The 15502-nt window shown below is 49.6% G+C and overlaps 1 protein-coding gene across 1 annotated transcript in view; it reads right to left on the bottom strand.

Annotated features, from left to right (window-relative positions):
* Positions 1–15502, bottom strand: part of ASB18 (ankyrin repeat and SOCS box containing 18) — a 59713-nt gene that overhangs the window by 11522 nt on the left and 32689 nt on the right. The window contains exon 4 of the mRNA XM_057746732.1: positions 4471–4975. Coding sequence (XP_057602715.1) covers positions 4471–4975 — 505 coding nt within the window. The remainder of the gene's footprint in view (positions 1–4470; positions 4976–15502) is intronic.

Here is a 15502-nt window from a genome sequence, read left to right as displayed (position 1 = left end):
GAATTCATTGCCTGTCTCTCCTCTGTTCCACCTCTCTGGGGCTCCCGGGCCCTCCCCAACCCCTCTGCACCGGGCCCCCTCGTGTTTGCCAGGCAGCTGGCTGCCTTCATTATTTTTACGCCAACACAGTTTAAAAATCTCTGCTGCCTCCTTGCTGTCTGCAGAGAAGCGGCTGCCACATTACTCTGACATGCTGATGTCATTAGGGTCCGCGCACACTCTCTTCAGTTAATGAGGCGGCAGAAAGAAAATTAAGGGGAAAAAATCACACGGGCACATTGCTTTCTATGTAGATGGAGAAATAAAACAAGAGCAAGGAAAACAGAGGCGCGCTACTGCTGATGGCTCCCCCCAACTCCCGTGGGGCAGCACAAACGCACGGCTGTGTGAAGGCGGGGAAGGGAGCCCTGGGTTTTGACTACTGCTACCCCAGGCTCCCCCCACCCCACCCTTGGAAAACCCTGGGAAACTGGAGTGTGAAGTCACGTTACCTAATTCCATAATTAGGTAAAAAGAAAACAAAAACTTCATGTCCATATTTGCAGCGTGGTCAATGCCCACATGGAGAGGCGTGACCAGAGATTTGCAGATGTTTCTAGAACCTGTCATTCTCGCCCTCCACCTCCATTTCCCCTTGTTCCAGCTACCCGCATCCCTCCTCTGGATTGCACTTGACAGTCTGTGGTTTCCCAGCAGCCCCCACACCAGCATGTTCTGTACCCCAAGCAGAGAAGTCATTCCATAATTCTCATTGGATTATGTCACCTCTCCTGCTTGAGATGATGTAATAGATTCCCATTGTTCTTAAAACAAAGGCTCAAAACCCTAAAGAGGGCCCTGCCTAGCATCCCAGATCAGCTGGCTCCCTCTTGCTGCTTCCTGTCCAGCTACTGGGACATGCCCTTTCCATCACCCCCCCACCCCCCTGCATGTTGCAGTGTTCCTTCTGCCCCAGGACCTTTGCCCCTGCTGCTGTTCCTTCTGCCTGGAATGGTTTCTCCTTCTCTCCTCACATAGATAAGTCTTCAGCCTTCAGATCTGGGATTACACTATAAGAGCTTGAGGGAGCCTAGGACCCCTTGCTCAGCCAGGTCTGGCCCCCCATTTGGCACTTTCGAGGTTTGGAGGGCTTTGGCTTTGCAGCTTTTCACACTACAGCAACTCTGAAGTGGTGTGTGTGATCAAGGCCATCTCACCCACGTGACTGGCAACTCCATGAGGGCAGGAAATACCTATGCTCCGGTTCAACACTGTAACTCCAGCACTGAGCACAGCTGCTCTCTAGAAATGGCTGTTGAATGAATAAATGCTTAAAGGATGCCTGTGGGGAGAACTTTCATCACTGGTGTTGTTCGGGCACTTTCCCAACTCGTGGGCAAGTCTAATCGTAAACTATTTATGACTGGCCAGGTGAGGGGCAGAAGGAGAGAGGACATGAGCAAAGCCCTTTATTTCAGACCAAGCATCCAAACCCACAACTCAACTAGTGGCAATGAGTCTGGATCCACCCTTGTGTGCGTTTCTCTGCCCTCCTGCTTGCTTTCCTCCTGGCTGGGCCCCATCCATCCGGGCAACTCCCACAATTCAAACCTGGCTGCATCCTGACACCGCACCTGCACCTGCCCTCGCACCCCCCACCTGACTCTGGTGTTAACTAGCGGTCAGCCGGGCAGAAAGGCCTGGCATTGTCAACATGCTTGCTTCCCCGGCCGTGACACCGCTTTGATGTTCGCGGCAGCGCACTGCGCGCGGCTCCGACGGATGCTCCGAGTCCGCCTGCCGCGGTGCTGGTGCCTTTGTCTGGGCATGGGGGAACTGTGATTTATGTCATACGCTCGCTGTGAAACCTTTTGCCTCAGTAATTCTGAGCTCCGTGGGTGTCTCTTTACATCTATTTAAAGCACGGCTGCTGCCCACGGCCGGCGTGCTCTGTGACATTCCCCGGTGCCTCTGTGTATGCCGCACCGTGGCGCTGAGTCTTGCCTGCAGAGCATCTTTGTGGCTCGTTTCAGCGTGTTTGCTGTGTGCTCCGCGGGGCTGCTGAGCGAGTCGGGTCTGCCCTTTGATGTCCCGCGTGGTGATTAGACCCCGTCTCCGGTGGAGCACGCGCAGGGGGCCTGGGTGGAGGAAGCTGCCGCCGCCAGATTTCCAGTGTTCGCCCTGGCTGTCCCGGGGCGAGGCCAGAGCCTCGTAGGCACTTGCACGTTGGCTCCAAAGAGGATGCCCAGGGCGGTGGTAAACACGTTCCTGTCCGTAACCTGCTCCTAGCCTGGGGCGCCGGGGGCCAGGGGCTGCGGACCTCCTCAGCACTCATTCATGGGGCGCTCCCTCGAGGTGTGTGTGGGGGGGTCCTCAGTACAAATAGGTCGAATGCCCATTACCAAAGATTTAACTGCAGGCCCCCCCCACCCCAACCCACCGCCGGGAGTTGCTGGAACCCCCTTCACTCATTCAGCAAACTTTGACTGAGGGGCCGCAGGTGTCGGCACTGTGTTCTGTGCAGCGGAGGCAATGCTATTTGGTGAAAGCCTCAAAGTATTAAGATTTCTGAAAGAAACTCCAATTCCTTCCACAATGGTGTGGAATTGCCGGGAGATTCATCATCATTTCCAGGAGCCAAGCACCTATCATGGCCTCTGGGTCCCCACTGTAACTAACTGCCAGGCACCCAAACGCACACCTACCTTGCACTTGGCTGACCTGCTCCATTCCTGTGGCTGACAAGGGTCTGGTGAGGGGATCCCAGGATGGGGCCTCTGGAGGCCCAAAGGGGAGGCACTGGGCCTTGCCCTGTATCTCTAGGTCAAGGTGGGATGATTCTTACAGCCCTGGAGACAGAGTTCAGGTGCTAGAAGTCATGTCCCCAGGGATTACGCCTGTGTGGCTGCACCTCGGACATGGAAATCTGGATAGAGATCACGCAAATCAAAAGACTTCTAGGATAACAAAGGCTTATTACTAGTCACACTGGAAATATACCTTTCTTTTCTTTAAAAGAATTTGCCCCAGGGGGTTTTCACTGTGTCCCATCTTGTAAAGTCTTGTTTCTTTCTTGTTGTTTTGCTTCTTGTTCATTCTTTATACAGTTTCGTACCATAAGGGTTGAAGGGTGCGTCTTGGTTTAACGCACACATGGTGCGAATTGGAGGGGTGGTAGGTTTCCATTAGTTTCCATTTTACTGGTTGATGAACTAAGCCTGCTAATACTGGGAAATGCCAAAAAGCAAATCATAAATATAAATGGTAAGTGTTATAGAATATGAAAACACTAGCATTTCTTCCCCTTCAAGAGTCCACAATATGGAAATCACTGCATTAGTAGAGTGCCTCGAGAGAATTACTTGAAGATAGTGCAGGAGCTGGCATAAGAAACTTGTCATAATGTTTGTCAAGTAAGGAAACACCCAGGGAATTGTCTGGGTGGAGTTTCCATTTCTTACCCATGTTTTGAGAGACAAGAGCTTTACTCTGTACACATCCACAGTGCAAAGTTAGCATTTGAGAGAAACGTGTGAATCTCACTATTTCAGACCATCTAGAACACCATCCTTTTTGGATAACAGCTTTGTGGCTATTTGTGTAAAACTTATCAGGCCAAATATGTCTCTGGCATATGACTGGTGAGTCTGGGATAATTTTTAAATTAAGCACAGCCAAGTTTACATCTAATGGAATGACCTCCCTTCCATGAAGTCTTTTGGGGAGGACAATCTCTTATTTTAACCAGTATTCTGGGAACTTTTCTTTTGGAGCCATTTTCTGTCTTTGAGTATTTTCTTTGATGAGAAATCCTTATTCTTCGTCTTGATCATTTCAGTGTAGATCTGACTGCTGGAAAAGCGACAAGGTACTCAGAGTGAAGTCTGCAAAGTGGGGCTGAGGTCCCAACACTGCCTTGACGCTGAACAGGGCACTTCACCTGACTGAAACCCAGGTAAGGAAACAGTCAGCAGCCTCGTGTATTTCACAGCAGTATGGTGAGGACTGAATGAGAGAAATCTGTGAAGTGCCATCATTCATCCTATTTGTAAGATGGATGATCACATGGGGTATTTCAAGTCAAATACCAGATACAAGAGACTGATTTTCATTGTTCACCAATTACACCAAAAGATAATCTGCCAAAATATTTTGAGCCATGACAGCATCATAGAAATAGTGCCTGGGTGACAACTTTGCAAGGTCACCCTCAAGTATGCTTCTTGACGCCCCAACCTTTTAATTTTCTAGTGACTCTAGAAAGGGCTGCCCGGCCCTTGCTCCTCAAAGTGTGGTCCCAAGACCTCACCTGGGAGCTTGCTAGAAATGCAGCCTCCGCCACCGCCTCCTACGGCATCAGAGTCTGCATCTGGACCAGTCTCTGGGGGTTCCCGGGCCCCTGAAAGTCTAACAAGCACTGCATGCCACCCGGCTACGGGCCGAGTCCTTGCGCAGCAAAGTCCTCGTGGCCTGTCCCCGGCGCCCTCTTACCTTGGGGAAGGCGTCGGGCCACACGGTGGGGGAGCCGTGGTTGAGCAGTGCCTGCACCGTGCGCTGCGGCGCGGCCTCGGGCGCGCAGGCCGCCGCGTGCAGCACGCGGGCCAGCGGCGACGCGCCCCCGTAGTCGAGCGCGCCCGCGTCGGCGCCGTGCCGCAGCAGGAGGCGCGCCAGGCCATGGCGCGCGTGGCCGCAGGCCTTGTGCAGCGGGCTGCGCTCGTCCTCGTCGCGCGCGTCCGCCGCCGCGCCGCACCGCAGCAGCAGCGCGCACAGGCGCAGGCAGCGCGCGTGCTCGTCGGGCCGCCGCGCCGCGCCGCACGCCGCGCTGAGGGCCGTCTCGCCGCGGCCGTTCCTCGCGTCCACACGCGCCCCGCGGCCCAGGTAGAGGCGCGCGTGCTCGTCCAGGCAGCGCTGCGCCGCCACGTGCAGGGGCGTGTCCAGGCCCGCGCCGCCCGCGCTCTGCACCGAAGCGCCGTGCTCCAGCAGCGCCTGCGCGCACCTGCGGGGAGGCCAAGCTCTGTCAGCCGGGCGGGGCCGACGTCGCGGCATCCGCACCCCCTGCCTCCCCCAGATCACTGCGCCCTGTCTGCCGGTTCTGGGGCTTCGGACCCCCTTCCTCGCCACCGGGGGACTTGGGACCCCCTTCCTCGCCACCGGGGGACTTGGCTCCCAAAACAGCAAGCACAGGAATCCAGATCTCCGGTGCCGAGGCTGTCAGAGTTCAAACTGAGCTGCAAAAGAAATGAGATTACGGGAAACCTGGCGGTACAGGCCCACCCGTTACTAAATGCTGGAAGCAGCTTGGAATTTTTCCTAAGAATCCGCGCGTAGCGTTAAAACTTACTTCGTAATTTGTAACTGCTTGGTGCTACTTTGGAAGGCAATGTTCAGATGCGTTGCTGGAAGCACGAATTACCTGGGCTGTTTGTCCCAGGTGGCAGTTGAGGGTCTGGGAGTCAGGGTTCTAAGGAGGGCCCCTTAGACCGTCGGGCTCTTTATCAGCCCGTATGTGCCTCTGCTTTGGTGATAGTGTAAGGCAAGGCTTGCCCTACTCCCAGGGCGGGAATCTATCCATCCCTCAAGACACTGACACAGAGTGGCAACTGGGGTGTCCTCGGACAGGACTGGAAGCATGGGTGAAACACAACCACGTCTAACTGTGGGACTATTTTTGTTTCAACCAAACTCTCCTTGAACAGATTGTGGATTTTGGCTGTAGCTAAATCCCACAGTGGTGTCCTGGGGTTTCTAGGCTCCCATGGGACACTGTGGTCTCTCCCAGAGGTGAGTGTCTTTTCCTGCCTCCAGGTCCATCAGGTGGATGCCAAGACTGTCCTCTCCTGGGGGAGCAGCTTCCTCAGAGCCTCCTTCCCACCTGGGAGAACTCCAAACACCTCAACCAAAGCCCAGGTGGCAGCTGCTGACCAGGCAGGCCCACGCTGGACCTGGGACTCTGTTGGGGAACTCAGTCTGGCCCAGCCTGAGAGTAGGACAGTCTCACAGACCCTCCCACACACCCTCCTCCATTCTGCTGGCCCTTGTCCTTCGTGGGCACTGCCAGAACACCAGCCCCACTTCAGCCACCCACTCCCGGGACACCTCCTGGACTTTGCCATTAGTGTGTTTGCTCTGCCTTTGAAGTCTGACGCGCCGGTATGCCAACTTCAGAGCGTAAGGCTCAGGTCCCTCTAGCTCACCCTCCTGCTGGTACCCTCCTCATCTCTGTTCTGTTGAGGCTTGGGTCATTGGCCAGTGACTCTCTCAGCCCTTTCTGGCTTCACTTCCTTCCCCGGGCATCCTCAGTTTCCTTGAGTGGAGGGGACATGGCCATCCCCTGTGTCAGTTGGCCAAATTTTTTTATTTTTATTTATTTTTATTTTTTGGGGGGTTCACCAAGTTCAATCAGTTGGCCAAATTTAAAGCAGGGAACCCAACCATCATCCACCCTGTCTTCCCCCCTTGGCTGTTGGAGGAAATGCCGTTCCTGGAGATTGGCCTCTGGGCTCAGCTGGTCCTCAGGGCCCTTTGGTACACACTTCCCAGGGCCGAAGGCCAGCTCCTCATTCCTTGCCCTTTAGTGGCTGCTCCAAACGTTGATCATATAGAGATCCTATTTCTACTCTCCCCCTTCTCAGCAACCTACCCTTACTTCACTCAGAGAGCGCACGTTCTCCCAGCAACTGCCGTCCTTCCTGCCTTCTGCCAACGAATCGTCCTCCAACAGCGATTAGAGTCTGTTTCTACACAATTGTCCTCTCCTTCTTCCATGTCTGAGGAAGGGAATCCCTCTTGATCCTCTTGCCCGAGCTGTAGTCCTTTTCTGCTTCCTTGGAGGTCTTGCTCTGTACATTACTTGCTCTTTGCTTTCACCCTGTGCCTGCCTCCCTCCCCTTCCGTCGGTCACTCAGCCCTGTCAATTCCACCTCTAATAATGATTTGAACTGCTTCCTCCCTTCATCCCTGTTGTCACTGCCTTTGTGGACGCCCCAAATCATTTATTGCCTGAAGCTAACGACAGTCTCCTAATTTGTCCCGTGCCAATCTGACAAGCTCTATGCTACCCAGAAAGAGCCTTTCCAGTGTGAATCATAAGACCTGTGCCCGCTGAAAACCCAAAGGCTCCTCCTGCCAGCTGGAGAAAGTTCAGGCTCCTTTCCCCAGGACGCGGGACTCCACGTGATCCATCTTCTGCGGGCCTCACCAGTTTCACTTCCTGATGCTCCATCCTGTGCTTCCATCCTCCCTGACCAGGTGTGGTTCTTAGGACGCGTCCTATCTTTCCTTCCTCTTCCTCACGGTCATGCCTCTGTGTTGTCATGTTCCTCGCACCTAAGTGTCTGGGCACAGCCCTTATCACACCATGTTTCAAATGTTGGCTGGCACGTTTGACTCCTCTCTTAGATGGTTGGCTCCTTGGGTGTGAAAATGGGGGTTTATTTATCTCTGCTTCTCAGTGCCGAGGACAAGGCTAGCCCACTATTGGTATTCCCTAAAAGCAGGTTGAACAAATGCACTTCGTTAATGAACATCTTCCAGTTTTCCTTCGTATGGCTGCTGTTTGTCCTGTTCTTTACCTGACTGGGGCTCTGAACGGGATCCCTTGAGGGTTTCCAGGCTGCAAGCGGCTGCCCTTAAATCTGTTCACATTTCTACCCAGGGACTCTCAATATTTTAAATCCTCTCTCCGTATTTCTCTAGGCTCCGTATCAGCAGTATCTTGAGAAGTGGTTTGTCTTGGGTGAAAGATCTTTACAAACAAGTACAATTTGATGTGAAATGTCCTTTGGGACAATAACCAGCTAAGAGAGGATGCAAATTTGACAATCAGAGTGCTTCAGATTTGCTTCCTCCTTGCCTCTCTGGGAGGAATTTTGAACAGTGCAGCAGGAGGTTAGAAATGAAGGGTTCCGTCTCATTTTGCCACTGAGCCTGTGTGTGCTCACAAACAATTACAAAACATTTTCTTCTGCTCTATTTTTTTTTTAAAGCATCCCAGCCTCTCTGAAGAAGTCCACCGGGAAATACAAGAGGGTCTCTTTTCCACGTCTGCAGCCTAACAGGCTGATGGCCACATTGCTCTTTGCAACAAAGATACCTTTCAGAAGAATGAGGACACTGGCCCACCCTCTGGAGGGCTGCAGATGCCCTTTTCATTCTCAATGAAGAACTTCTAATTGGCTCAACCTTGGCACTTCCTTAGAGCAGGTAATGATGTAAGTTGCAGACCACAGGCATGAGAAAAAACAACACAACAAATTGACTGGGGCATCTCTCTGCTGGCACACACTGGGCAGTCATTAAAAATGAAGGTGTGGGAGTCTGTTTAATGACATGGAAAGATATTTGCAATGGTCATGTGAGAAGATCAGGTTACAAAACTGTATCAAACACTCCCATTTGAAAAAAGAGCAGATCTCTATATGCATAGAAGGAAGGCATAGAAATCCATAGGCCAGTGTGTGTTTCTCTGGATGGTGGGGTGGGGGGGTGCTTTTGTTTCTTTTTTGCCTGCCTGTATTTTCAGATTTTCAAATTCATTTTCCAAAATGAATCAGAGTTGCAATTTGAGGAACAACAGAAGTTATTCATAACAGAACCATCCCCCACCAGCCACAGCAGCAGCTCATGGATTCTAAGAATGTCAGCTCAGCTTTCCAAGTTTCCAGAATGCTCTCAAATTTTCCATCAGTCTGTCCAGGTGTAAGCAATGATTCTGGGAAAGCACTATGAAGGTGAGTCCAGAGGAGAGGGCAGGGGATGGGTGGGAAGCCCTTAGTGATCAGCAGAGCAGTGATAACAGTCTTGGGGACCTGCAAGACCTGACCTTGTGTGTGTCAGTGTCTCCAGTCGCGGAAGAAATGGCCCAGCAGGGAAAGCACCACCCAAGCCTTTGCAGGACTGTTGGGAAATCCAGCTTTGGCCAAACCCTTTCCTCCCAGAGGAGATGTTTGGGAGCAGGTTTCCTGCTATCCTGATGGACACAAGTAGGAAGGCCTGGAGCCAGTGTAGGACAGTCGCTGTCAGGAACCAAGGGTAAGTTCCCATCTGACGATGTCAAAACGACTTGTCTCTCTCTTACGAGATTAAGGAGACACTGTGTTGTCTGAACGGCCTCCAATACAAAGCAACTTGGGCAAACACTCCCCGCCCCCCGCCATCCCTCATCCCTGTCTTTGATAATGATCATGGTGACAAGCTGTTACGGGGCCCAAGGTTGACAGTACACAGAAAAAGTGGCTTGAGCCAAAGGGCAGGAGTTCATAGAGATGAACCCATCAAGGGCTGTTGAATGAATGTCATTTTAACTTATTTCTAAAGAGGGAAGTGGGACTCTGAGCCTACCTCCCTCACACTACTCCCAGCCACCTCCAGCATCTTCCCGAAGCACTGGCTTTTCCACTCACCTCGCAGGTGCAGAAGGTGCCAAGGGCCTCAGCCTGGGCTTCCTCAGTGCTCACCTCTTCCTTACCCTTTCACACCACCTGCCAAACTGCCCTGCACCCCACGAGACAGAGCCCGCTCTAGCCTTTCCTCCTCTGGCTTCCCTCCTCCCCATCCCTCTAGTTGCAGAAAGCCCTCAAAAGTGGCATTTACAGCCTCTGGCTCTGAGCTGGGAGGTCAGTGCCTTCCTCAGCACGTGGTCTTTTTATTTCTTTTTAGAAGAATGTTATCCTTAGTCCTTGCAACAAATCTGCATCATAGGTGGAATTTGCATGTGGAGAAATTGAGCCTCAGAGGAAGACCAGTGACTTGCATAGGGCCTTCCAGCCCAGAGGTGGCAGAGCAGAGATCCTGGCTGCTGTGTCTAGCTTAGTTCTCAGTCACCCCACCCACCAGGCTGCTCTTCCTGTTGGTGCTATTTGTTAAGCACCTGCTATGAGTCAGGCACGGTACTAGGCATTTCCCATAAGTTCTCTGTAAACTTTTCAGTCATCGGTTCATTCAGTAAGTAGAGAATTTCCTCCAAGCCCTGTACACCTACAGCTTGTCAGGGCCGGGGGAAGGGTCTCTTCTCTGAGCACTCTGCAGGATTCCCGGGCAGACTCACTGACAGAACACTGAAGGCAGCAGAAGGCCAAGGAGATTGCCTGGCCCATGGACCTTGTGCTACAGGGCAAACAACAGGAACCTGCTTCCCGTCCAGTCCTGTGGGCGACTCTGCACCGTACATTTCATTCTCCCTGGTTTTTGAGGTTTCAGCAGTGATCTCAAGGGCAGGGAACTGGGCTACGACAGCGACCCCACAGCCAGAACATCCTGCTTGGGTTGTGAACCCCAGCTACCGCCGGAGAAGAGAATGACTCAACAACCACCGAAAGGTGCTACTGGAAGGCAACAATGATGAAGAACTATTAAAAACAAGCTGAAATTCACAAAGATTACTTAGGTTTTTTCGAGGGGAAACAGACATGGCTTCTAAGCCCTCTGTCAGGTGTGCTCAGCATCTGTCTCCCGAGCAACGGCTTCAATTGCTGGAAGTAGCTGGAGTCCTTGGCCAATCGCAACTGTCCTTTACTGTCCTCCTCCCGTGACTGCTGCCTGAATCCCTTCTGACAGGCAGGAGGGGTTTCGCACTAGGCAGTGTGTTCTGTGAGAGTAATGGGGGTCATGAACCAGTCTTGTCGCATCATCATTACGCTGCTTTTCCTCCTCGCAGTTGACGTGGAGGCAGATGGGCTGGAGACATGTCCCCAGGCCAGGGTGGCTGGAGCCCTGAGCCTGGGTCCACTGGTGGGGGCAGGCAGAGCGGCTGGGTGCTGGGCAAGGCGGGACTGGGGTGGGGGGGCAGGGGATGTGGGGGAGAGACTTGGGAAGAAAACACAGCCGTGCTTTCTGATGAAGCCATCCAGAGGAGGCTCCCTCTGGGGAATGCGTCCTGGGCTGGCTCCAAGTGAAGGCTGGGGAAGCTGCTGCCCTGACTCCAATGGAGGACCAGCTCCACTTGGCTTCCCTGGACCTTCTGCTGAGCCTTTCCCTGGGGGACCTCCACCTGCCCCTTTCTGCTCTGTATTTGCTTCTGCCTCCCTTCCTCCTGGGATGCTAAGCTGTGAGACCATCGAGCATGCATGTTTACAATTGAAATGGCTGATGTGAATGGACAAATCCTTAAGGGGAGCGAGGAGGTGGAGAGAAGCTGGCCGGCCATTTCCATCCTCACGTTTTCCCTTGGAACAATGGCTGCCATTTAACTTGCTTCTAAAGTGTTAAATGGTTGTGGCTGCTGCTGATATTCTGGGCAAATTCTCCCCAGACTGCGACTGGAATTCTGCATTTTGGTGGACCGAGGACTGACTGAAGGAACGAACTTTGAGAGGTCAGCTCCACTGTTTGCCTCATTGCCCTTGAAGGAGTATCTGACTTTCTGGAAGCTTCACTAGTGTCCCCTCCTCAGCGAGAAATGGGCAGCCTTTCTCTCCTCCCTGGGCCCCAGCACACTGGATGAAGAGGAAGACCCAGAGGCATCGGAATGAGGAGGGGAGAAGGAAGAGGAACAGTGAAATAAAAGATTCTACTCTCTTTCTAGGCAGGGATGAGGGTGAGGTGGGGGGAACTTTGACTTGTATGAGAGAAAAGTTTTATATGCATGTATTTATGTATTTTTTAAGTGAGGTAAATTTGCATACAGAGAAATGCATTGGTTTGAAAAGTATAGCCGTAGAAATTTCAGCAAAGGAATACAATCAACATCCCAATCAAGAAGTAGCATATTTTCATCTCTCCAAGAAGTTCCTTTGTGTTTGCTACCAGTCAGTCATCACCCCCACAGGCAACTATGGTTCTTTTTTTTTTTTTTTTATAAATTTATTTATTTATTTATTTTATTGGCTGTGTTGTGTCTTTGTTGCTGCACACGGACTTTCTCTAGTTGTGCTGAGCAGAGGCTGCTCTTTGTTGTGGTGTGCGGGCTTCTCATTGCGGTGGCCTCTCATTGCAGAGCACAAGTTCTAGGTGTGTGGGCTTCAGTAGTTGCGGCACATGGGCTCAATAGTTGTGGCTCACGGGCTCTAGCGCGCAGGCTCAACTGTTGTGGTGCATGGGCTTAGTTGCTCCACGGCATGTGGTATCTTCCTGGGGCAGGGATCAAACCCATGTCCCCTGCATTGACAGGTGGATTCTTACCCACTGCGCCACCTAGGAAGTCCACAACTATGGTTCTTATTTCTCTCACCATGTTTTGTCTTTTCTAGAATTTTCTACTTCTTTATGTCTGGCTTCTTTAGCTCAACAGAATGCCTTTGACATTTATCCACATTGTTGCAGGCACGAGTAACTCATTTTGCTTTATTTCTGAGTCATATTTAATTATATGGACATGCCACAATTTAAAAATCCATTCTCCTTTTGATACTTATGGGCATTTGGGTATTTCTGCTTTTTGGCTATTATGAATAAAGCAGCTATGAATATTTTTATGTAAGTCTTCTTGTGGACATATATTCTTGTTTCTTTTGGATAAATATCTAGAAGTGGAATTGCTGGTAGGTGTATATTTAACTTTAAAAGAAACTGCCAAACAGTTTTCCAAGGTGATTACATCATTATACATTCCCAGCAACAGTGTATGAGAGTTTCAGTTGCTCCACATTCCTGCCAGTGTTTGGTGTTGTCAGTCTTTTGGACTTTAGCCATTTTAATAGGTGTGACACAAAGAATATTTCCTTGTGATTTTAATTTGTATTTCCCTGATAACTAATGATATTGAGCACCTTTCCATTTGCTTATTGGCCATTTGTATATCTTTCCTGAAGTGTCTGATCAAGGATTTTGCCCAGAGCGTGAAGGTTTGATTTGGCCTGGATCACCTCTTTTAATTCCTGACAGTGAGTTGTCTGTATTCAAATAGAACTTGGCAAGTGACCAGAAAGCTGAGGAATCTCCCTGAGATGCTAGGAAGTGACAAGGAAGGGGGTAAGCCTCCTATAGAACACAGTTGAAAGGTCATGATTAGAGATGAGCAGAGCTACTTTCTGGCTGTTGGCGGGTTTTGAAAAAAATTAGGTTAACAAGGGAGAAGCTATCTTTCAACATCCATTTCTCTTATGACACTTGGCTTTCGAACCTGGCTCTGACAGTTTCCACTGTGTGTCACGTTAATGGCGAAACATGGGCTCTTGGTGAGCCTCAGTTTTCTAACCTGTAAACTGGGGGTAACTATGTCTTGCAGGCATGAGGGGAGGATCGTAACAAGTAAGACACCTGCACGTGCTCAGAATGTGAAGTTTTGGACTTCCCTGGTGGTCCAGTGGTTAAAACTCAGTGCTTCCACTGCAGGGGGCATGAGTTTGATCCCTGGTCAGGAACCAAGGTCCCACATGCCTCATGGCAAAAAATAAAAGAGAATGTGAAGTTCTTCTGCAAATATCAAATCATCCAATGGGAGCAGCCCCTAACTGACACCTTGTTCTTTAATATTCCTTGAGATGCCTCAAACTCCTGTTGAACCAGACCATGTTTTCTCCCCTCCACTTGAACAATGAATCAGTCACTCATCTGGGATGTGGAGTGTGGACTGTTTTCTGGATTGTGCATCAATGTTTGTGAGCTGGTACCTCATGCAACTAAACACCCTGCTATTAAGCAAAGGCTTTTGGGGTTGGGGTGAGGACTCAGAATCACTGTCACTGCTCAAATCCTGACCAGAGAGTGCCTCTCTTTCCTCAGGAAAAGTCAGACTTCATTTTTCTCCACCCAGATTTCAACCTGCCAGGTCTGAGTTAGAAAAGAATTGTCCAATGATTTTCTTCAATAGTTTTTTCCTCCTAAGATAATTAGCTGCTTCCACAAGTCCAGTTCTGGCTTATGAATTCATTTTTGTTTAGTTGAATTGACACAACTGGGACCAAGAAGTAAACTTGCATGCTTTTTGACTAATACGTTTCTGAAGGAAGCAAATCCTCCTCACTTTTGTTTAAATCAAGGCAGCTTTAGATGAGAAAAAGAAGCAGGACTCTGCTAATTCTTTTCTCATTTTAATTATTTCAGAATTTTAAGAAGGGTGGAGGAGAGGAATCTGATAATAAATAGGGCGAGGCTGGCATGCAGGCTACCAACGTGAAGAGAGTAACTTTACTGGAACTTTTCTTTTTGGGAAAAATCTCTTCAAAAGGCTCCTAGATTAAAGCTCCAATATCCCTTTTTGTGTGTTGAATTCTGAATTCTGAAGCTTGCTGGTTGGAAGGGAGCACAGATAATTTTTTTTTTAATCCCAGGAACTCAGCGACTCAAAGGTTTTAAAGTCCTGCACCCATGGAGAATTGCTGACTAAAAGGGGATGGAGCAGAACTGGGTCTCTAGGTGTGGAGACCATTGTCATCAAGAGTAAGAAAATGAAATGGCTCTGTATGTAGGTCAACGACCCCCTCTCTACTGAAAGGTAAAAAAATTAAGGATGACCTAAAATCTACTATGTATAAAAAGATTCTGGAGAAAGTAGCTCTTTCCTGTCAAACTGATAATGTTTATACTACTTGAAGCCAGACCTCCTCAGAGTCTAACTTTAGGGAGACTCTTCAGAGCTGAAAAGCCGTAGTCTAAATCTCAGGCCCTCTCTGACATCTGTTAACTTTTATCCTTCAAGGTAGTTGGCTATGTTATTGTAGAGGTGTTCAAGGGGACCTGCCAGCATCTTTCATCCAATCATTGATATTGAAGGGATTCTAAGTCAGCTGTTGCATAGTTCTGCCAGAGCTTCTGGTGTGTTCATCACTTATCTTAAACTTTCCCCCAATAACCGGGATTTAAATAAGTCAAGACTGTCAAATGAAATCACCAGGGTGAAAGAGTCACGTAGAGAGACACATGGAGAGAGAAGAGAAAATGAGAAGACAAAGAACAAAGAGGAGGAGGAGGAGGAGGAGAAAGACAAAAGAAAAGAGATTTTAAAAGCCCCATCTTAATACAAAGACATTTTAAAAGTCTTTATTAAACAATGTGCTGGATCTGAATGATTTCTGAAAAACCATCCGAAGCCAGGAAATTAGTTTCTATCACACAGTGTGTAAGCTGAGTGGCTCGCATGTTCTGCATGTGCCACAGGTTCAAATGTAAGCTTATTGGCTTGTCTTAAGTGCTGTTGTCAGTATTCACAGTATTTTGTGTTCTGAGTAGGTGATACATTCTCATTTCTTAGTAAAAAGCAATATTTTCCTAATTTTGTAAGGTGGAAGGTTGGAGCCCAAGGTATGAAGCAAACTTGGTTCTTAAAACTCTCTTTTAACATTATTTTAAATTTACAGAAGAATTGCAAAGATAGTACAGAGAGTTCCCAAATGCCCTTCACCCAGCTTCCTCTAAAGTTCACATATTATTATGGTAGGGTTAGCATTAAGAAATTAACATCAGTCCAATACTATTAACTGACTTTATTTGGATTTCACCACTTTTCCCACTAATGTTCATGTTCTCTTCCAGAGTCCAGTCCAGGATACCATGCTACATTTAGTGAACTTAATTTTGAACAAGAGAAAAGTAAATATAGACATGTCTTTTTGGGGGGTGGGAGGCATTGTGTGTTCCTAGACATGGA

Source organism: Hippopotamus amphibius, chromosome 8, assembly GCF_030028045.1.
Source record: "Hippopotamus amphibius kiboko isolate mHipAmp2 chromosome 8, mHipAmp2.hap2, whole genome shotgun sequence".
Classification (NCBI taxonomy): domain Eukaryota; kingdom Metazoa; phylum Chordata; class Mammalia; order Artiodactyla; family Hippopotamidae; genus Hippopotamus; species Hippopotamus amphibius.
The sequence above is the reverse complement of the archived record's forward strand: the minus strand, read 5'-3'. Positions and strand labels throughout refer to the sequence as shown.